Raw genomic sequence first — 24,134 nt, forward strand, 5'->3', positions numbered from 1 at the left:
TTCAAATAATGGGATACTTATTTTTTATTAAATGTAAAAATTACAATATTTGGTATAAAAAGTAGGATTAAGGTGAACGAGTACACGCGTTTTCTTTCGCCTCCCAACTTTCCTCCCAGAAACTTTGCAAACGGTCGGATTTGTTTTCGCAAAACTCACGAAAGTCTTTCAAAAGTCTAATTTGAAAGTTTGTATCGACCGCCTGGTTCGTTCTCCAACGTTTACTTATCATGTGGTTCCAAGACCATAAAAATCCCATCTAAAACACTCAAAGATAATCGCATTCCAATCACTTTGTATTTACCTTTTTTGCCATTTCGTAATCGTCCTTATTTTTCCCACCGACATGACGAGTAATGTACGCCTCACGAGGGCTGGGAATGACATCGACGTGTGCAGGATACCGACTTCCGGTGCGCCTTTGGCTTACTGAGGTGAATCGTTGTCTCAATCTTGGTACGGGACTTGGTACCAAAATAAAAACTGTTCCGGTAGAATGAATGTATTGATGCTCTTGAGACACAACGGTGCCTTCTCTGGCATTTAATGGTTCCACTGGACAGGGTAAGAAACCAAAACGTGCCACAATGCACTCTTGAAATAAGAACATGCGATCTAGCCAAGTATCTTCTTTAAATTCTACAAAATTTTGCTTTTAATTAGTTGGTAGCTATATACAGCGTGCAAATATGATGAATATTTACCCACTCAACTAAGAGTGAATGCCTAAATTGAGTTTTTGAACAGTCGATAATTACAATTTTTAATACTACAGTTTGTAGACTGATATGTGATAATCAAATACTGTGAAAGTGTAAAGTAATCAGTAATGCATCTTTGACATTCAAAGTTCTACAACAGTATATAAGCACATATTATGCTTGTCCTATGAATGAACAGAATCGCATTTCCTATCACATTAAGTACTGTACCATTTTCATACTACTGTGAATCTTTCGGCCCTAATTTTAAAATAAAGTTGCAACATGTATGTAACTTGGACGCAGTATGTCTGGCTCGCCAGGAGAGACTGCTGATCACAGAACACCTGATGTCGATATACAACCCTATGTTTTTCATATTAAACCATGCAATAATATAGACCGGCATGAGGTGTTATGTGACCGGCATTCTTTCCTCGTAAGCATTGTATACATATTTTTTTAGAAATTAAATTTTTTTACAAATAAAAATATAAAAAGTAATTAATAAATATGATTGGTTTAAACATCTGGCAGTGGGCAGAGTTTTACCATCGGATGAGCATACTTTCTCTGAGCAGTACATACCTACTTCGGCTACTTCAGTAGGTATGTGAGCTGTCATCTTTTCCACCTTTGCTAATTTGCAATTCATGGGCGGATTGTTATCGTTTTTTATTTAAAAGTATGATACCCTGTTTTAAAGTACGTTTATACCATTTTAATTTTTGTTACAAAGTATGGAGATATTCTCAATGTCATCTTACTCAAAAATCTCTGTATAACCGTAATAAAAGCAGAGAGCAAGTGTCTTTCATTTGAGATGAGAAAAATCGGCATAAAGAAAACATGAAAGCAGTTCAAGGATCACAAAATGCCGAATAGTCATTAGGGTACGACCTCTGGCAGCACATAATGGTATGGAATTGAATAGTAATTCAAATTAAAATGCGACTTCTTATAAGGTGTGATAAATGAGTTTATATAGATTTGATACCTGCTTCCTGTAATCCCCTTAATGGCGTTGTGCGCGGGTGCACCATCTTGTTGAAAGTAACAATATCCAACTTTTGTTTTTTTGTGTGTCGTATATATATCATTGTATGCGTAATAAAAAATTCTACTCATTGGGCTATATAAAAAAATAAAGTTTATGATTTCCTCCAAAACAAAACGTTGTATTACAAAGGTCTGAACACTGCCTTGTAAAGCTCAAATAAAAAATAAAATCAAATTTGCAATTTTCAGTTTATTTGCAATTTTCAGTTTTTCTGGCATATCTTCGGAAGTATTTGACCATCTACTATGCCCTATGGTTTCCGAGATCCCTATGATAGGCATCCGTATCTTGGACACAGAGATAATTCTTTAGAGCAAGATATGGTGAACTGTTTACACCAAAAATTACCGTTTTTAAGACAAATTGCTTTCAAGGATAATATTCTCTGGTATTTATCAGCATGATCAGGATTCATCAAAATTTGAAGTTAAATACTTTTTATGTCTTCCATTATAGCAATTTGATTGATTGTCCCTCTTGTTTCGGCCCCTCAACAGGCTTTGACCCATTTACAGAATGCTCCAAACTGATCTAAGAAAATTCCCATCTCTGCCACAGATGAAAAATTCTTACCTCAGCCCAGGTTCGAACAGCCGACATCCGGCTATGTAGCTCAACGCTCTACATTGAGCTACACAGTCGATCGGTCGGTCCAGGTGATGCAGAGAAAGTATGGTAAGTGATTGTCGTCTCATACCACTTCTATATAACCTTCGTTTAAATAATCGCGCATGAACTTACAATAATTTTTTGTAATTCTGGAGTTTCGTTTTTCGAGTAGGTAAAATCGGTTCAGAGCTGTTAATTTAAAATATACAAATCAAGGCTCACTTGCTAAATCCTGAAAAGGTCAGGAGAAACATTTTTTTCAAAGTATTATTTAAAACATTAAAGCGATTCTAGGTATGCAGGTATGCTTCAAACTATGGTCCAGGATGCACTGGCGTGCGTTAATGAGACCTTAATGTATGAATTTCGCCAAAATAGCATTCCAGTGTATCACTGATTAAAATTAGTCACATACAGTTGGCGCTCGGTAATACGGCGCTCGGTAATCCGGCGCTCGACAGTCCGGTACACTCAGTACTCCGGCATTTAGCGACCCAGCTGGCCCACTCTATAATCACGAACTTATAAATTAAGATGGACTGCTAATGCTGAATTAACAAATGACACCTACTTGGGGGCGGCCATGATGTGCACTCACTTGCCGCGAAATTCAAATCAACTAATAAACAAGCATTAACCCAACATTAACCTCAGGTTTTCTCAAGGTTATTTTATTTCTAATAAAACAACCTTGAGGTTTTCTAAATAAATTACTGTGACATATGTCATTTTCCAAGGTTGCAATAGTCTCCAAACTTGAGCACTAGGAAAATTCCCCCAGAAAATAACTAAAATGTGCACATCATGGCGGCGCCCATGCTAGGGCCATTTTTATCTCTATGCAACTGTTTGATCAGCAGTCCATCTTATAAGTTCGTGTCTATAATGCGGCAATACTAATCCGGCTTGTGCGGTTGACCACACTTGCCAAATTTGCTTTCGTGTTCGGCCCTGTCCTGACCTTGACAGCGTGGAGTGCTTCGTAGTTGCCCGCGCGCGTCTGTCGTTTAGACAAGATGGCGGAAGAAACCTACTGTTTTACTGTAGGAATCTATGATAGAATTTATTTCCCACATAGTACAGTACACAGTAGGATATAAAAAATGCTTTATATCCTATATATACAAATTCACTAATCCGGCATAGGCGAAAAAATTTGGGTGCAGGATTACCGAGCGCCTATATGTACTGCATTACTAGACAAAGCGAAAATCCGACTCGAAGGACAAATTAAAAATTTAAAAATATTCTGCAGGTTAACATACGAATTTCGCCAAAATTAAATTCCAGTCTCACTGATTCAAATTACTCATATACTACATTACTACACCAAAGTAAAGGCGGTAAAGGGTCGAAGACCTCACTTGCATAAAATAAAATTGAACCTCTACGGCACAGGCAAAAATTTCAATATGACAATTAACTTTTTATTTTACCCATGGCTAGCTCAGTAATAAAAATGTTCTTATTTCCGTTACAAAATACAAAATCTCTTCATGCAAATGGTTCTCATAAGTCGAATTCTTTGGGAATATTAAAAGTACTTTAAACAAAATTAGTAAAAGTAATAGTAAAGTAAATGCACCGATTAATAGTCGTTAAATTCCCTGCCATGTGCCGTTGTATACAAAATTTTTTTATCGCACAATGCGCGTCATTCAACTTTGATGGACTTGCTTTTAACCAGCTGTTACTGCTAGCTATCCGTTTATCGTGATGAATTTTAATATCAATTTACTTGCGTTTGGTTTTAAAAGCGATTCGCCAACTCCAAAATGTTCCATTGGGTGAATTTTACCACTCGTAAAAGAACGACTTTGCTACTAATCAGGTTGCTAAAAAGTTTTTGATCGTCCCGAATTTACTGTAATTCGTCTATCCGCATACGTACAGGGGTTGATGATCGTTTGAATTTGCCGCAAATCAAACAATTTTTTAAGTTAGTAGTACCCGATGATCATTGATTTACTAAATTTTAAAATTTGCAAATACTGCTTCTGTTTCAACACATATAAATTACCACTAGACAATAGAATGACTCTTCAACGATAGAAAAATCCACGCACAAAACAGTGCACGTGATCTCTCGCTAATTAGCCTTGGAATAAAATTTTTAACGCACCCAAATAGTACGTGTCTAATGTCTGACAAAAACCCCATACAATTCGGGGTCTCTTTGCTTATCTCGAACCGCAAACGTACACGTTGTTATCGTCAGACATACTTTCGTTTATGTTCGCTATGAAGCGGTACATGTGGAAATACGAACTCGTAAAAATACTTTTTAAATTCGAAAGCGAAAACCTGTTACCACTTGGTTGTTTTCGTAACTCAAAAAACACAAAACAAAACAAAAGTATAAACGCGTTAACTACTTGTAACTTTGTGTATGTGCAGTGAAAGTAGTCATTTGTCTGTTTATATTTAGCGCTTTTTTAGTGAAAATTTGGAGAATTTAGTTATCATATTTAACCCTCATATACACTACTACATAAAAATACCTCATAGGTCAGATAAGTGTTCTGCATTACATTTAGTTACAGTGTACAGTACCATCTTCGACTACATTCGAGGATTACCTGACTAAACACAATTTACCTTCAAACAGGCTCCTATTCTTTTTCACCAAACAATTGGTATTTAAAGGAATAAATATTGGACCGCGTAGTGGATCTGATTTAACAGAATAAGGTAATGCCAACGGATCATGAGGAATTGGAATCATCTGAATACCACAAGGTTGGGCCTTACGTAACCAACCCATCAACTGCAATAATATTGTTTAACTGTAATCTGTAGCTTGATGCAAATATTACCAATTCCGAGACAATAGATCCGGATGCGACCAACCATTCTAACCGAAGCTCGTAAGCCTGATCCGGCCGAAATACACTTTGGTAACGGGCATGGCCCCATTCAACTCTGTCGCTTTTATTGGCCACATCGATATCCACGTGCATGTGCTTGTATGCAGGACCTGCAATCCGAGGTAAAACCTTATGTTCACACTCAAAATATGACAGTTACAGTCATTATCAACCTCCCCTCGCAAATAATTTGTATCAATATCGTCGCAGAGGAAGTGAGGAACTCCAACTTCATCTTTCTTATAAACGTTGGGAACATTTACCGCATTATCGCTAACAGTTCGGCCCCAATTTAAGGGTGGACGCATCTCAACTTCCAACCAGTCATTTTCGAAGCTCTGCAAATCCCCAATGGGCGAGGGATCTGCGTCTGTAACGATAATAGTTTATCACAAATCTAATGGTCCCTTCTATAGACACCTTTGCCATTATTGACTATATAAAATAGGAAGAATCCGAAAACGAACTGCTTGCTCCAGTCCCCGGATCCGTGACAAATTAAATGGTCCTTGCGCAGCGCTTCCATTATCTTAAACCAACCATTAGATTATTTCAAGGACTTTGTTAGCCCATACCGGGACGGCTTTGTCATTACTACACACTCCTTCCATGTGGGCGACTAGCCAATTTACCGCGTCCGCCGCAATGAATGTGCAGTTAGGGAGATTTTGTTGAGAAGAAAGGAATCCCACGCCGGTAACTGGATTTTTCATCGCTTCTAGTATCTCTGCAAAGGTCGCGGTGCTACTAAGGCACGGTTCTTGCTGTAACGTTGCTCTACAATGTACAATGAAGAATGTTCCAATAATTCGCGCGCCTGTTTACCCTTCATCACATTCATTAAATGGAAGATCAGACTGTTGAACATCGACTGCAGGTGAATTTCTTCCTCGTTCCAATACTTTGGATCCAGATCTATGGATTAAAAACTTAAGTCATTTTCCTCAAGTGGACAAGAAGTGAATGTGATGCGAAGCGGTAAATGGAAAGAAAGAGAACACCAACAGGCTGTGGAAATAGAAACTTTAATATCCGATAGACCTTTAGTTGTTATGTTTTACAATGCACAGAATTGAGGGTTTCTCTGCAACTGTGACAGTTAAGTGTTTTAACAGCAAGGGGAACTGCGACCAAAAAACCCAACCTACAGTTTTTTTTTTAATATTTACAGAATTCGCGTAGTAGCGGTCGATCGTACACTTTTACATAAAAGCGCATTTAAAACCTAATCAAACAATGACAACCACCACCATTGTGTTACAGTATGCATTAGGTACATGATCAGTTAGTTAAGGGAAGTTTCAATACCGCAACCTCCCGATAATTAAGATTTGGCCCTTTTCCAAAATGGATTGTTAATTCTGGTCGCTCGTTTATGAACTATTTGATTTCCTAAATTTCAGTGAGTGTTATAAGAGAGGTTTAATTGCCAAAAGATTAGAATCTGAGAGGTTATGATCTGATGGCGTTCTTTTTCTAGGACTCTAAAGATAACTGCAGCGCGGAAAGTTCAAAAAATGAAAAAAAGCTTGTAATTTTAGTGCATTTTCCATGAATTTGTTTATTTGTTTAACCAGACACCATACAGAATAAAAATTCCAATTACATAGCACTGGGGCTTTGAACATACATTTGGGCTTAAGATCTAATATGATTTATTATTACTTATTACATTTATTTAACTTATTTAAAGTGATCAAGATCTTAATAAGTGGGGAAGTTGTGTTGCTAACTGCAAAAATGGTATTATTTTTCCTTCAAATGGTACCTTAAGCTTAATTTCTTGAAATGTTTCGGAAAATTTAACAAATCATGTAAAATTTTGAAGACAAAAATTGTGGATACAATGAAGAACAGTACTTCCAGAAAGGTTATATCACGGACTACTTGTGTGTACAAAAGAAAATAAGTTAAGACATAAATCTTCTTATAAATAAGAAACTTAGCATTGCGCAGTTTTAGAAGTATCTTTGGTTAATATTTAAAAAAAATATCTCGATAAAGAAGAAAGGTGACATTGCGCAGCCTGCGCATGTGCACATTAATCGTCAACATTTTTCTTGTTACAGATGCCAGAGCAAGCTACCGAATGCAATTATTTGTGAGTGAGCCGCAGTATGGACTAAAAGAGCTACAGGCGGCATATACGTATTGGTTATTTTTTCACAAATGAAATTGGTAAGCAAGGACGGACTGGCCGGGGGTGCGGGTGGCGATAGCTAGCGGGCCTGTAGCTCATAATGGCCCGTTGGAAATTTATAAACAGCTTTAATGTCAGTTTCTTGCACTATTAATAAATTATTAACACATTTCTCTCATTGGGGTTGAAGTTAGATTGTTCATTATTAAATTCTGTTTTTATGTAAGTGTTTTACAATGAATTTATCATTTTTGTCGTATTTTGAAAGTGCTGCGCGCCTGGTTTGGATTATGTATATTTTGCTACTTTAAATTATCAGCTGGAATTAAAAAAAAACTATATTCTAATTGATTTTCGAGAAAGGAATACTTTAAAATAAAGCAAAAAATGTTTTTGTGGTGCACCGCAGAGCTCCCCCCCCCCCCCCCAATCTTCATTACACTAATACTTTAATGGCCCGTAACCTATGCAATTCAGCCTGGGCCGTAAGTACTCAGTCCGCCCCTGCTGGTTAGTCATTTATAAATAAAAAAATCACGTAATTAAATTTACGTTACAATATCTAAACTCAGTTTTTTAAACTGCTTTCACATTGGCGATTTTTAGCCGGGCGACTCAGCAGCACGATAGTGCGGGTGTGCGCCTCGTGATTCTGCTAATGTTATTATACACATTACGCTGCTACGCAAGCGCTAAGCATAAGCCATCTTTTAAGTTTCTGACATCGGCAGCTTAAGATAAAGCCAGTTTAGGATGCTCAAATTCCATGGTGCATACAAAATTTTGAACTGACTTAAGATTGTACGGAGAAAACATGCATAAATGAAATTTGATACAATGACACTTGGAATAAAAACAAATCTAACGCGAGTTTCAACATTTCGTTTTGCGCATGGGCAATGCCCAAAGGCAATGCCAACTTTCTTATTTACAAAAACATTTCAATGAAATTCGATACATACAGACTCTGATGCCAGGTTTAAAATTTGGTTTTGCGCATGCGCAGGTCCAACATTTTTATTTGCGGAACAAGAACAAATCTAACACCAGTTTCAAAAGAAGAGCTGTCACAAATCGTTTAAAAAACGATTTAAATCAAAGATCAAAGATGCATTTCATTTTAACAAGTGATTTAAATCAGAAATACTTTTGTCAATAAGAAAGTATTTAGATAATAAATCATTTTGAGATTTAAATATTTTTTGTGATTTAAATCTTTTTAAAAAGTATTTAAGATACTTTCAATGTATTTAATTCATTCAAAAAGATTTAAATCCAATTTTGTTAATTTAAATCACTTACAAAGTTTTAAATCATGTAATGATGTAATGATTTAATCGTTTTGTGAAATGATTTAAATCGTTTGGTGACAAAATATTTGTTAAGGATTTAAATTCAATAAAACTGATTGGTCTGATGATCTTGCTCGAAACTCTCAACATCATTCATCAATATACCTACCATTTCTACTGTATCTTATTGTTATTATTTATTACATTAAAATATGTATTTTTTTGCGAAAGAAATTTTTAAAAACCAAGACATCGTGAATCCCTGTATACTAGATATTTAAATCATATTTTTAAGTTCAAAATCAAAGATAGTTTTCATGAAGATTTAAATCTTAAATCAAAAATCATTTTCCGTAAAAAGATTTAAGATCGATTTAAATCGAAAAAAGTATTTAGATCATAAAAAAGATTTAAATCTTATTAAAAGTGACAGCTTGTGTTGAAAGAGAATGGGAGGGCAAGGATCTTATGTCTACCGGTATTTTTTCCCAGCCCTAACATTAATATTATTAGGAGGAAAATACGATCTTGTCATTTACGTTTGCATGATGACTTTTTTTAACTTGTTTTCTACTTCACCCATTCAATATAGAAACAACTTACAATACCTATACCAGGTGAATATTTTAAAACCGAACATAGGCAATTAACATGGGAAAAACGTTTTTTGCAGATCGGTGCTCCCCATGTTAGAGGGTTTATAATGACACCAATCAAAAGAAGATTTTTTTTCTCATCTCATTATATACGAATTAGTTTATTTTCAGGAGTATTTCTCATTATTTTATCAAAAATTCGGCAATAAATCCAATTAGCAAAATCATGTTAAGCCATGGAAATTTCCTAAAAAATTGAATTAGGTTTTCACACAGACGGAATGGGACGCTCATTAAAATGCACGGCAAACAAATATCGCGTACTAGAATATTTCCGCTGTAAACGTTCTTTATTATAAACACTTTTTCCTCAGTGAACCGCATTTTACAAAAAAATTAATGCCAGTTGTCATAAACTGACATTGATTTCGACATTTGAATCTGCTTTTTGTCTTACTATAGTAGTCATGGCTTAACATGATTTTGGTAAGTGGATTTATTGCCGAATTTTTGATAAAATAATGAGAAATACACCTGAAAATAAACTAATTCGCATATCATTAGACGAGAAAAAAATCTTCTTTCGATTGGTGTCATTATAAACCCTCTAACATGGGGAGCACCGATCTGCAAAAAACGTTTTTCCCATGTTAATTCCCTATGTTCGGTTTGGGAATATTCACCCGGTATACAATGAATGATAATGGTTATGCATATCCTACAAACCTAAACACAGGTGCAAAGTACCTCTCTGTGATCCGAATTGCGGAACTCTGCAAAAAAAGCTAAAAATAAAGTGGCCAAACTAACACCAAAAATTAAACAAAAACAAAAAAAGAAAGCCTTTAGTCACCTATATACATTTTAATATACATTTTTTATTTGAAATTGAGTTTTTTTGTTAAAATGTATTAAAGTGACTGATTTGTGATGGTTGGATAGCAACATAAAGTAGAAAAGCCGTGTGTGTTCCACTCCCTGAAATTTGATCAACTTATACTCAAACCTTGGCCGACTTCTCTCAGGAAGTTTGTTGCTACCTAGCCGCTCACGAAATGGAGAACTACACCCGCCTAGGTTCTGAAACATTTACAAACTTGTTAGTTTATACCTACCTACCTCACAACACAATAACATAAATTACGCTCACAAGTATTTTGAGGCGTTCACAATACAAAGCGTTTTACAATAAAACTTATCTAAACATGTAGTAACAAGCTGTTTTGTGCTGGTATCCATTACTGGTGCACTATTTAGTATGATTATTTTTCCACAGTTCATCTCTCTTACTTTATGGTAATTTGTCACTTAACAATGAGCCATGAAGATGGTAAAAATTGTGCAAACGATCACAACTGAAAGTAGTTAGTGTGTTAATATCTCAAGCGAGAATTGGAGGTGATTCACAAAATTCAGCTTGTTACAACTTTTAATTAAATACGAAAAATAATTCTAAAATAGCTAAGATGTACCTCAAATTTCTGTGAAGGAATAGTCATGCTATGGCGGCGTAGTTGTAGCAAAGGACCAGTAGAGTTAGGTATGCTCAAAGATGTCTACACATGCAAAATCATAATAAATTCTAAAGATTAATTAACATAACTTTTAATTAAATCAAAATGTGCAAAACTATGTTAATTAAAAATCTACGAACCCTTCCTTTCTTTGTGGCGTTAGGTCGCTTGATCTTGTTTACGACCACCTCAATAAACTTAAGAAATCCTTCATTGATCTGATTGTAATCGGCGTTCGTGAGTGGCGTGTATATATCACAATGTTTTGCGCCTTCGATAATTCGTTTTGTGGCCGCATTATTCGTTGGCAGTAAGTAAACTTTAAATCTACAAAAAAAAACATACATTATAATAAAAAATTATACTACCGAATTTAAAAATATTATTTGCCAAGAATAAGTTGTGTTATTTTCATAGAATTTCACTTTGTTAACACGCTTATTTTTCGGTCATGTCATATGTTTAATTTAAATTACTTACCTTTGTTTTACCTATATCGCAATCCGAAACAAAAACGTCAGTGTACCAAATTTGGTTGAAATCCGTTTAGCCGGAAATGAGAGTACAGACGGTCCGACAGACTTTAATTGATTCTGATTCCTGGTGCTTCAATTACCGTCAAAAAAGTGAGGATCACTTTTTACCTCAATGCAATTACTAACGTGCAGGTGGTAAAAATGAGACTGTCGTCCCACTATTTGTCACTAAAAATGACTTCAAAGGCGACAAAAACTAGATTTCCAAACAACATTTAATTGCATTTATTTTTACATACAATTTTTAAATGACACACTCAGCTAAGCACCTATTTACCGCCTTGAAGTTTACTTATACCTTCATGACCACCCCGCATTTGGAGGCGCTTTGTTATGAAAAGTGTCTTGCTGAAAGTATTTGTGATGGTTCTAGGAGTTGAAGATTAAAAGTAAAGATAATTGATTTAATTTTTGGAGTTGTTTCAACCGCCGTTACCGCAAACAAAAGCTGTAATTAATTCGCCGCTTGCAACCGTTCCCGTCAAGATATCAATTATCTTTGCTGCGTCCGAAAGCTCTGGTCATTGTAACACGAGGGCGAATTAATATTTTAGAATTTCAGATCCATCAAGTGATTGTTAGCCAGGTTTAATTATAATAGGTGTCAATTGGATTACCGAATATTGACATTTCATCTCGCCCATTTATGAGTATAATTAACAGTAGCTAGTTAAATGGGTTGTAGTAAATCGCATCCGAACCCGTCGTGAGTGGTTTCATTAGAAGCACGCTTAATTAATTGATGTTTTGGAATGTCCCCGATTTTTAGGATGATCCTAAGCCGAGTAGTTTTAATTTTTGAACAGTATAAACCGAATATGTTTTTCTGACGGAAATTTGGTTTTCCAAAGCAGAAGTCTTTAGGTATGTATTCTTGAAATATCAGTAAATTAAAAAAATTGTTTATTAATTTTGAAATTCATGACGCCAATGCTGCCTCAGCGACTCAGTACTTTCCAAGCCCTACTTTTTTAACTTCTGAGACTTCAGAAATCCTATAGCAATTTGCCTAAATTTGCCTTTAAGTTGGGCATTTCTCTGTATTATTACTATGCGGTCTAGTTGGATGCCTACCAATAGCATTACTGCCCTGCCTTTTTCTTACCTCCAAAACTTTAAAGCATCAACCAGCACAAAATCTGTATCTCCTCTGGTACATATGTAGTGATCCAAATAGTTCCAATTGTAATTTTCAATCTTTTCCGTAGTAAAGCTCACCCATGACACTTCATATGTGTCATGATATGGAGCTTGAAACCTATACCGGTAATGTATGTTGAAAGGTGGATAAGGATGCCTGAAATTACACCTGATAAAATGTTCAAAGCCGCACAGAAAATCTTACCGAGGTCTGTAACGCGTGACCGTTATGGAATTACCAGTCAAGGAAATTTTATGAAAAATCCTCCCGATAGATAAATGATATGTTTCGGTTAATTCGGTTTCGGTAGCTCGTTTACGCATCAGCGACCCGGTGCTACTAACCGTTTGTGAGTTAGTCAAATATTGTTCTTTTGGGCTCGGCAAAAGTATCAGCTGAAAACCTTGGGCGAGACGTTGCGAGACCAGCTCCTTGAAAACCTCTACGGTAGTAAGCGGTTTTTTATAATTCGCGCGCTGCTGCGCAAAATCCGCATTGACATCATCTGGTAGCAAATTATACAGAGATACGACATAATCTATTTGAAGTGCTCGTTTGTCCGGAAAGTAATCTGTTGTTATCGGTAAGCAAGCTGGTATGGTAAGAGATTTCCAGTCCACACCTAAAAGAGAGTGAATTGTTTGAAGGAACGAACTAATAGTATCAAAAGTATGTGTAAGAGTAAATTAAATCAGTTAATGCTCAAGTATAAAAAGCGTTAGTTTTAAAAAAACATATTATGAGTGACTACTAAGCGGGTATGTGTCAAAAGTTATGAACCTCTTTAATTTACTCCAATAAACAAATACTAAGCTGACCAGTTCCAGGAATGATTTTTGAGAATTGATCATACTATTCAGACAGCGCATAATATTGTACTGTTAACGGATAGTCACAACAAACTTAAAAATTAATGTGAGTACTTTTAATTACACAATGAAATTTATGTCACGCTAGCCGCCATTGCGAAATTCATGATGTAACATTCCCTGAAAGTTTCTGATGTGCCAATGCCAGACTTAAGCGCATTTTTGACGTGGCAGAAGCAAGAAAAACTCGATCGTACATATCTAATGCTGAAACGCTGAAGGATCTACGACATTCCGTTACCGAGATCTCGGTCGAATTATAAATGAAGACATTTAAAGAAAATTCATCAATTATCAACTTCAGGAATGTCTTTCAGCTTTCAGACATGCAGGAATAACACGATAGTACGAATATAATGGTGAGAAGTTCTACAATATTCTTTTGGCGCGATCTCGATCGATTTATAAAAAGCTTAAAAGGTGCCCGAACGACCGACAGTTAGTGAAACAATAAGCTCCTTTTTGAGAATCAAAAATGCACTTAAAATCATTAATGTAACTGGTCCTACTAACATGTGTGCCCAATTGTAAGCATTTCCCTCCCTATGAAACAACATTCTAAGCTATACAGTATTAACTGTACGACTACAAAGCAAGAATGATTAAAATAAAAAATGAAAAGGTAACATACAGAAAACAGAATAAAAAATATTTGCCGCAGACATCCCTCTACAAATAAAAAAATCAATAAAATATTATTCTGATTCAAACCTATGATGACTTCATTGACTGCATATGCCAGCGTTCCATCGTAGAAGAGGCCATGGAAAATAGAACATTAAATTAATTAGGTACCTTTCGTTAAGTGTAAAATAAAAATCGTGTAAGTACCAAAAATTAATTTTGTACGCTTCATTTGCAGTTTGCAAGTAGCGAAATTCCAAAACGAAGCGCACTTCTTAAAACTATATTCATGCCTTGACGAATGCTTAAAATTTATTGCAAAAAGTGATCCATTTTGGTTAATTTATTAGCGTACAATTACAATTTAATGATCGCAAGTTAAAGCAATAATTTTGTAATTTGAGGACCTCTCGCCCTAATACAGTTAGTAATTTTATGCCATTTGAATTTAAAGCGAAGTCTTAAACTTCCACGATATAGGTAAATGGTTCAATTTCGTTAACTATATTCCATTTTCAGTCAATATGATAGAGCACTATTTACTTACATCGAAAGTGGTGGTTAGCAAACTGGAAATTACATACCTGTGGTAATGGCAGGGGTCCATTCTTGTTCGCCTGTTGCGCCCCATAGCAATGTTAAACTCTTAGAGCCGTGCCTTACAGACGTGTTGTGAGTGGGACTTTGATAACTTGGACGTTTTTTTAAGTCTGTAAGTAAAACAAACCACTGAAGTTTCTTTAAATGGATTAAACTCTACAATGTCAATTGCCTTTTGAACTATCAGCAAGATAGTATGTGAAACTGGAAAAATTTATATTTTAACAACAATAAAAGGTCATGCATATAACAAACTAATTGTAACATTTTAAAATACAACAATTCATCATATTTCCAGAAAATCGCAACAATCGATACACATAATGAACATGAACAGTATTGGCACTATCATGGCCACTTCCTCCGTCCATCCGAGGCCTTTACTCCTACAGTTTTCAAGATATTTAGTTTGTTCATTTTGTATTCAGTAGCTTATAGCTGTAGCGTCTCAATCAAGAAAATTATTAATGATTAATGTGCGCATGCACGGACTTCGCAATTTCAGCTTTCTTATTTATAGAGACAATTTTTTGAAATATTAAGTTTCTTCTAGTAAAGGCAAACATATCGCATATTTTAAACATCCCGTGTGCGCATGTGCAGACTGCGCAATACTAAGTTTCTTATTTATTACTTACGACAATATTATGATAAATAAAATCGCTTTTCTCATGTACATGTACCCTAAGGCAATTCTCCTACAAATAGTTCAAACCTGCAGAAGTGGGTCTGGGTGGACAAGTAGACGGACAGATAAAACACAGAAGTAAATGAGATAAGTGTAATGAAGTGAAACCGGAAGCGTCGCCATATTAAAATTATTAAATTGGAAATTTTGGAAAGTAGCAACAGCCAAAATTCAAAAGCACAATGGAATCAAAACAAAACATGTTTCTCAAATAAACTGGAGACTGTATCATTCGAGACCCTAAAAGTCAAAATTTGAGTTTCTTCCTTCTTTCTCAACCACCGTAACACATATGAGGGTGAAATTTACGAAATTGCCTTTTTTTCAGCTTGCCCCCTCTGACTTTTGCAATGGGGTGTCCCTATACCATTGAATTTATAACTATCAGAAGCGCGAGTTAAATGGTAGGATATGTGACTGTTTTCAATAGTTTAAATTACAAGACGTAGATGTCTCTACCATCGAGAAAGATGAATAATAATGTCAGTTTTTTACCTTTGTTAATTATTATACAGGAATCTGTAATGAACCCACTATCTCGATTTGTAATTGTTCCATACAGAATTCTAGATACTCAAGAAACGTATTTATAAGGCATTTATGTGGCACACAGGATGTTGAATGACGCAAGATAAACATTTCCTTTCATGAATCGTGACCTACTTAACATTCCTTAAGGAAGATTGAATTACATTTGAACAGGAAAGCAAAAAATACGTAGGCATCCTTGACACAGAAATTAAATGTACCTACCTATCTATTCTTAATTTTTGTATGTGTTGGATTGGTTGATATATCTATAATTACCGATAATCTATCGATTAATCTCACAACTAAACTAAGAAGATAGATATAATTATCGAGAGAATTTTTAACTACATAAACTTTTCAATGTTTAGGTATACCAGTTTACTTCAAATAAAAAAAGCGATCAAGTAAGAGCATTGTGGAGTTGCCATGATCACAATTCACAACCTACTTCTGTACTAATTTTTAAGGATTATCGTCCACTTGATCACCTATGATTTCAGAAAACTTCAGCATCAAAAGATCCTGTTTTTATTTAAATTATCTCTCGCAATACCAATACCAAAAAAGCAAAAATGTTAGCGAATGTACGCATGGGTGATGTAATTATATCGATTGAGAATATATTTATATCGATAAGATTGATGAAAAAGTATTGATAGTTTTCTCTTGATAATTTACGCTATTTATCTATTAATCGATAAATATCAGAGATAGACAATTTTCGACAAGTGGCAATAATAATCGATTATTATCAGCAGCTAACAATCATTATGGATTATTTTCAAAAGTTATCGATAATTATAAAAAGTTATCGATAATTATCAAACGTTATCGATAATTATCGATTAGTATCGAAAATTATTGTTACGACGTATAGATTATTATCGATAATTGTCGATTTTATCGAAAATTATCGATAATTGTTTAAAGTTATCGATAATTATGAATAGTTATCGATTAACGATTAATCGATAATTATCGGACTGAACAGACTTATCGATAAATCGAAAACAATTTCATTTATCGCCCAGCTCTAGTGGGTATACGAATTCACTTAAACTGGGACCGATTTATTTATTGTATTTATTTGTGCACATTGCTGCAAGGTTATAAAAAAGGTGATTCGCGAAATTTAGTTACCAAATGTGAATGTGGAAATGATGTAGGTACCTAAGAGTTGTATAATTCCACTACTGAACTGTTCTGAGGTTCATTTAAATTTGCATTACCGAAAACTCCATTTCCACATTAACATTGGGCCTGACATTGGGTAAATTTCGCCAACTTTTTTTATACCCTGGCAGCATTGTGCACACAGCAGATAAAATTAACACATCGGTTCCAGTTTACGTGAATTCGTATATTTTTCTCTTCGCGCTGACCGTTGGTTTTCTAATGCTTAGGTACAACGGACAATATTTTGCCCTCAAATTTTTTTTGATCGTTTTTTAATAACAAAATCTCCCGATTTCAGTAAAAATAACAAAATGTCAAACCTGCCTGTAGTTAGGTATTAAATATCACCCAGCGTAGACGAAGTATCTATTATTATTATTAAATCAATTACATATCCTCATTGAATTTATAACTAAATTCAATATCCTTTTGGAGTGCTTTCAAAACTAATTAAAAGTACAAAATTTTGTAAAGGAAGTTTCCGTTAATTATTGGAAAAATTGGTTAACTATAAATTATTAGTAACCATAAACGTCAATATTTAATAGAAATGTATGAAATTGCATTCCTTCAACTTTCAAGGACAAGGACTGCACTCTTCGTTCGTCTAAATGTATTATTATTTACATTACAAATTTACGCAACGCTTATTAAGGGATCTATTTTTAGAACATTCCAATCCTATTTATAAAACCATTCTGTTTATCCAATGATAACACAAAAAAACATCAACAATTAAAAAGGAAAATATTGGAATGGTCAAAATAAATGGTAAAGTAACTAAATATAGAAAGTACCGCAATCCATTGGGCTCGTGTGTTAGACAGAGAACGCATGATTTTTGCCCAAAAATGGCGGAAGTTACCAGATTCTAGTAACTTTAATGTTAGGGATTGTTCCACCTGTTTGGAGACATCTGTATATATTTTTATAAAACATGACAGTTCTAAGAAGTTAGGTTATAAAAAATTACAGCTATTCAAATTTTATTTGTCAATTTTTTTAAGTTGGCAGCAAATTTGCCCAAAAATGGCGGATGATTGCGGTACTTTCTATATCTAGTGACTTTATAAATAGTTTGTAATGCTGCCATCTGTCTTGGAATCTAGGGACAACAATTACAGTTTCAATGTAACGCCCACTTTCGATCGCCCATGGACTGTCAACCGATTGAACTGCCCCTAGCAGCTGCAAGTTCGCATATAGTCACAAACTGTTATGTGGTATCCGCGCTTCTGTTATAAATTCAATGGGGATACTTATAAATACAAGTGAAAATAGTGGAATATTAGCATTCGTTCGCGGGCAGTCTCAGACGGCGAACCTACGCCAGTGTCGTTTTCGCAAAGTGTATCGCGCGACATTGACCCAATCATCTTAGAGGCGATACCTATCGCAGCGAAATTACGCCAAGAGCCAGATATCAACGCCACCCAGTCACCGCTATACCGCTGAAGAATTCTTTGGAATTATTCCAAATTCAATTTTTTCGATATCTACTGTGTGTGTTTTTGTAGTCATTTATGTGGTACTTCGGCCACACAACAGTATAAACAACAACTGAAGATAAATGATACTAACATTCTAATAGTGCTGTTGTTAAAATATTATTTTGCGCCAAACTTCCCGAGTTAGAAGGTGAATCCGGTGGAACGTCATCAGAAGTTTCCAAAGTATACTCCTGATGCGTAGGTACCGCTTGGTAATGATGTTGTTGAATTAAAACGCCCGTAGGACCTAGAATAGACCAATAAGCGCATTTCCGAAGAACAGATTTACGCCACCTTTCGGGAAAATGTGGGTCCATCGTCTGCGATTTGACGTCAGCTTAATGGTAACGTGCGAAGGGTCAAATGGATTGATAAGCGCTTTACAACGTCGGATTTCCTTAGAATCTATGCCGGCGGGAGGGGGTGAACCGGCGGATCCGATGATCGGCCTCAAAGGTGGCGACAGGTCCTTTTCCAAAGCCGCAGCTCCGTTTTTTTCTGAAAGTGGACAGATTGAATTGACGAATACGGTACTATTGTTAACATTACCATCACTGTTACCTAAGGCCGCAGATGGTACAGGACTCACTGTTGATGGCGGTATTGTAATTGCGGGTGAGCGACAGGGGCTTTCATTCGAGTGATGTATATCGGGATCTGACAATTTTCTTTGATTTTTGACCTGCTCTTGTGCGTCCAAAAAGCCGCTTGTCATTTTCTTATACCTCGTTGACGTTCGATGCCTAGAGCTAATTGGTATACACCACGATAATTATAGCACAACATTTTGAGTTACACCCTTGTGGATATCATTAGCTGGCTCATTATCATTAGACTATTAAGTAATAGCCAATAGAAACAAAGGTTTATTGTGCGTGGCTAACCAACGAAATTGTTCTATTGACTATTTCTTAATGATCAAACGATGGTATACTAATGATAATGATTGTATCAACCCACCATTTTAGACCATACAGTACGTCATGGACTGCTATATGAGCCCTATACTTTCCATTCGAAAGGGGTGGTCACAGATAGGAGGAATTGTAGTTGCGAGTATGTGAATCTTAGGGTAAACTAAAGTCGTTTAAATACCCTTCATAGTCTCAGATCTCAAATAAGGTCAACCTTCGCCTAGCTGTTTACCGAGGGAAATACATTTTTTATCAATCTTAATATGTAAACAAACACATTGCAAATGGGTTGTCTAAAAAAATTAAGACAAGACTACCCTTAATTAAAATTAATGTAATTAATATGTCTGCTTCTATTATGGATAAAGCGAATGCGCACTCTTTTACATCGATGCGTAGACCACGAACAGCTGTCCTTCTCTTTCCCAGGGAACAGTACGGTTATCGCAATTTTAAGTCATGCGTCGTGGTGTAGGGTGTAACGATTTATTTTTCCCATTACGATCCCCGTAATTTTCGAATAGACGGTTCCCTCTATTGTTGGAATTTAACAACGCAATTTTACCGCGCAGTGCGTGTCGATTTTCACTTTCTTTCTGTCGAGTACCGTATCTAGTTACACTTCGTTTTACTCAAACAGCTCAAACGTTAGTTAGAACGCATGGAATGTTAATTACCATCATCAATACATAGTAATCTCTGGCGATTGGTTTCTTAATTGGAGGACCCCGCAGTAATTAGGATGGAGACTCCTCACCTATATAACTTCAATAGTAAGGATATAATTTACCCTCGTTAGAGAATCCGGCGGTCCCTACAGGACATGGTCGAATTTTATAAAAGGTAAAGCCGTTGTTAAAAGGGCTTTGGTATTTTGCTAGTTCCATTAATTGTAAGGACTGTATTAACTTTTGATACTTTACGTAAATTTATTTGGCATTCATACCGTTTGATTTTTGCTTCTACATTAAGGCGACCGCACCGTATTTACAGCTTTTGCTTTTTCTTGCACAGTAATTTCTACCGCTCCATTTAATTGCAGGGTAACCTTTCTCCTGCTGCTGTCCCATTAATTATGGGGGAGAGGGGGGGATTGTTTCGCTTTCCCGTAGACATCCCTAATTAATTTTGCCGTGGCCGTAATTTTGTTTTAGTGATTTCAAAGTGCCCGCCGCCATTTGCTGAACTTGTCCGATTCCCGGAGCTGCCGTTTACTCTGATTGAGTTTATCCGAGGCTTCCGAGACCGCCCCGCAACCCGCTGCTACCGCCGAGGTTGACCAAGGACAAAGCCGCATCCCTTGGTGGCGCTCGAGTCCGTCCGTCCGCTCCGCCGACATCACATCGAGATTGGCACCGGCTGCCGTTACTTTCGTCCGCTGACGTGATTTATTTGCAATCATTTGTAAATTTATTTATTTTTCTTGTAATTAATTGTGATGAATCCTTAACCACATTTTAGTTGCAATAGCGGTCCATGTACTGTATGGTCTAAGGGCAAACCTTTATCAAATATGTTCGTAAGACCTAAAGTATTTTGCTTGAATCGAATTTTAAATTACTACATATGACAGTAACGAATTCAAAATGGCGGCTTATAATATCCCATAGACATCGATCATTCCAAGAAAAGTGATCGCGAAGCAATCGTTTCTTTGGGTCTAATGAACACACCTACTGGGCAAAATACCTAGGTCCTTGCACAACAGGTAACTGAAACACCTGCGCATCGTATGCATCATAATCGAAAAATGAATTGTGGATGTACTCCTCTTCATCCACCAATTTTGATTGCCCTTTATGTACATCTCTACTTCTTGTTGTTTGGCGATTTTCCTCAGTAGGTGGTAACTTTATGCGCGGAATAAAGTTTGAATAAGCGATTTTTTTATTTGTAGAATAAAACGATAAGTTAATCCAATGGGGCATGGAGTATCCGTCCGGTATATTCATGTCCGAGTCTTTATTGTGAAACTAAATTTTCCACAGATGAGAAAAATGTAATTGGAATTAAGCTCACCTTTAATAATGGAACAGCATGCAATGGTTGTTCACCGACACAAACCAAATCACTGCCAACCCCGTTATCTATCACCCTCTGCTTCGTTACATTGGTCAATTCACGATCAACCTCAAATATTCCAACTCCAGGTGTAATGACAACACTAAGCTGTCCTGTTCGATCAAAACTGCGATCTAAGTAATGCTTTTCAAAGACTGAAACATGCTAGATGTCTACAGTATATTGGCAAAGTTGCAGATTGTACCGTTGAGAGACATGTTCAGCACTTCCAGGAAATTTCCTTGGACCGCTGTGCTATTGGTGGCAGTGGGAATCGTGATATTCGGCCGCGAGTGGTACTCCAGCACAATTTTCAAATACCCGGAAAACAAGCGTCGTAATTGAACTAATATTCCGCTCCAATCGTCAAACCTTTCATTTTGAATAGCCACCCTAAGGTTTTTGTAGGTAATTGCAGGTCACACATATCAAGCGTAGAAAAGCCACGCTTTTATTTCGACTTAAGACTTCTTCATAACATTAACGATAAACCATTTATTTCGTTTTGAAACCAAAAACGCTGACCAGCTTTCAATACAAGCGTAACTACTTAAATTTTGGGTTAGTTTTACACAACTTAACACAGATTTTAGATATGACCATTTGCTGAAGCCAAGGATATTGCGTTTGCTTTTTTTAAAAATCCATAAGTACTAAAAGGCAAAGTCTCGGGCAAAGTCGAGTTCATTTATTTATTTGATTTTTTCTTTAGTATTTTTAGGCTTTAATTTCTTTAAGCTGAGTGTACCATGTGATCCAGAATAACTGAGGACAGTTTAAATTTGGCGCTAAAAATGTTTAGTGTTTTTTACTTGAACAATTGGTAAACATGTTTAGAAGCTAGTTTATTTACGTAGCAATAGCAATCCAATCCAGCACCATCCATTGGCGGCGTTCTTTATGTGAATGTTCTCTTGACTTTGTACCGCAATCCACGCGGTTTACAGCAAACAGTTCTTTTCAAAGGTCTTTGCATCTACAACATTAAGAGAAAGTACTCATGCTCATGTAGCCTTAGTTTTTAAGCTTAAAGCCTGTAAAGAGGATGGCTTTTGATGCTTTCATTATAAAGGTGCACATGTTTAGAAGATGCTCATACTCCACTAAATTAATTTTCTGTAATTAATTAATTGTGATTATTGTTTAGTGATCCATAAAATTGATCCATCACTGCTTTTAAATAAATGACACCTGATATGTTACCAACATTATAAATTATTTAGTTTTGCGAGAAATTCAAACTGCCCTCCATTATTTTGCATCACCCAGTATACTGACTAGTGCATATTTAACATATTATATCAGCCAATGCCGATTTGATAAGTGGCAGTTTAATAGAATAATTGCCTTTGAAAGAACATTTTGACGAAATAAAGGTTGGTTTAACCGTTTTAAGTCGAAATTATAATAAAACATTGCAGTCGTACACTTATGCTTTGGTACCAACATCTCAAGTAATTTTCTTACCTGTAAAAATCCTCGTAATATCGTTCCCTATAATCTTTCTGCAAGCACTCTCGCATGTGTTCGGGAAACTCCTCCAAGCTGCTCGCGTCGTAAAAGGTACGCGAGAACAGTACTATAGTGACCTCATGATTATTTCCATTCTTTTTCCACTTTTGGAAAAGATCGGCAAGGAAACCGTTAACTGCCTTTTCGAAATATAAGTCGCCGTGAATATCAAAATCCCACATCTCCGACGACATTTGAAGAAAAAGGTAGACCATCGAGGTGGACGATCGAAACACAATTTTTGTATCATTGTTAATCACACCGCACGCGACGCGATCGCCCTGTGACCACATTTCGTGCACCTGGCAGCGAATCGCCCCTCCGCAAAATTCCAACTTTTTTGTCATATAAACACAAGTGTTCGTCTAAGATTTATGAAGGAGGAGAACAATTGTGAACACTTTTACGCTTACCAAACTTTTCTTGAGTCTCCACATTTCCGATCGTCCCATATATTGATCTTTAAAAGTTAATTCAACAGAATCCAAAGCGACTTCTGCCGGGTCTACGATTCTAATATTTACATCTTTATAGGTAGGTAGGCCGAAAGAGGTTGCAATGCTTTGCTCAATGCTAATTGTATCTAGAATATTCCTTTTGGTTTTTACTCTTCAAGACAATGTACCTACCTTTGGTTTGTAAAACGTTAAATGTTTTAATCTGCAGTAAAAGTCTAGGATTCTCTTCTTCCGGCTGAGGGTAATAAATCTCGACTATGTCGCCTTCTTTGGCTTCTGGGAAATCTTTGGGACTAATAATAATGTCCTCCTCTATCGAAGGACAATATATGTATATGTGAACTAACTTGTATCTTATGTATTACCGCTAAATGCCTTTTGATGTACAATAAGCCTGAAAGACTTGGCCATAATGAAAATGTTTCGTTACAACTGGCACTGTTGATGTGTTCTAGAACTAAATGGCACAAAATACAAGGTTCATTTAAATGTTGCATCATTACTAAAATAGAGTTTGAATTGCATTTAATCAAAAATTCTTTTGTATAGATAATAAAATAATAAACAAATAGAGGTGATAAGTTTGGAGGTTATATTTTGAAACAAAAGGTTATGGTAGTGGTTGTGCTTGTGTATTTTTTTATGGTGGTTAATACATCGTCTGAACAAATAAACATTACGATATAGGATGCGTGTCGGAGGCTGTCGGAAAAAACCGATTCATGCTACTTTAAAAACACTCGTCTTCAATACAA

General features: G+C 35.9%; 1 protein-coding gene across 5 annotated transcripts; it reads right to left on the reverse strand.

Moving 5' to 3' along the window:
• Positions 1-6: 6 nt before the first annotated feature.
• LOC116176712 (GATOR complex protein Iml1) lies at positions 7-23,987 on the reverse strand. 5 transcript variants are annotated; one of them, XM_031495459.1, is made up of 24 exons: positions 23,745-23,987; positions 23,551-23,691; positions 23,335-23,504; positions 22,877-23,286; positions 21,615-21,802; positions 21,368-21,564; positions 21,038-21,321; positions 18,729-19,183; positions 18,526-18,681; positions 14,534-14,659; positions 14,037-14,054; positions 12,661-13,078; positions 12,421-12,612; positions 10,920-11,106; positions 10,738-10,821; positions 9,992-10,038; positions 6,063-6,152; positions 5,813-6,014; positions 5,658-5,766; positions 5,398-5,607; positions 5,187-5,347; positions 4,969-5,137; positions 305-639; positions 7-259 (listed from the first exon to the last, which is right to left on the reverse strand). In XM_031495459.1, the coding sequence occupies exons 1-24, from the start codon at positions 23,788-23,790 to the stop codon at positions 68-70; spliced, it is 4,587 nt and encodes a 1,528-aa protein (XP_031351319.1). In that variant the 5' UTR covers positions 23,791-23,987; the 3' UTR covers positions 7-67. The 5 variants fall into 5 exon arrangements, with proteins under 5 accessions (XP_031351319.1, XP_031351317.1, XP_031351318.1 ...); XM_031495457.1 differs by lacking the exon at positions 9,992-10,038 and adding an exon at positions 10,272-10,345; XM_031495458.1 differs by lacking the exons at positions 9,992-10,038; positions 14,037-14,054 and adding an exon at positions 10,272-10,345.
• Positions 23,988-24,134: the final 147 nt, after the last annotated feature.

Source organism: Photinus pyralis, unplaced genomic scaffold (assembly GCF_008802855.1).
Source record: "Photinus pyralis isolate 1611_PpyrPB1 unplaced genomic scaffold, Ppyr1.3 Ppyr1.4_LG7, whole genome shotgun sequence".
Classification (NCBI taxonomy): Eukaryota; Metazoa; Arthropoda; class Insecta; order Coleoptera; family Lampyridae; genus Photinus; species Photinus pyralis.

Excerpts from the sequence above, each read along its gene's own strand:
- LOC116176712 (XM_031495457.1), bottom strand. The coding sequence starts at position 23,790 with ATGGCCAAGTCTTTCAGGCTTATTGTACATCAAAAGGCATTTAGCG. Across the intron at positions 19,184-21,037 it reads CCTGTTGTGCAAGGACCTAG|CTCTAGGCATCGAACGTCAA; the intron begins GTATTTTGCCCA and ends TATACCAATTAG. Across the intron at positions 11,107-12,420 it reads GATGCTTTAAAGTTTTGGAG|ATTTAAAGTTTACTTACTGC; the intron begins GTAAGAAAAAGG and ends TTTTTTTTGTAG.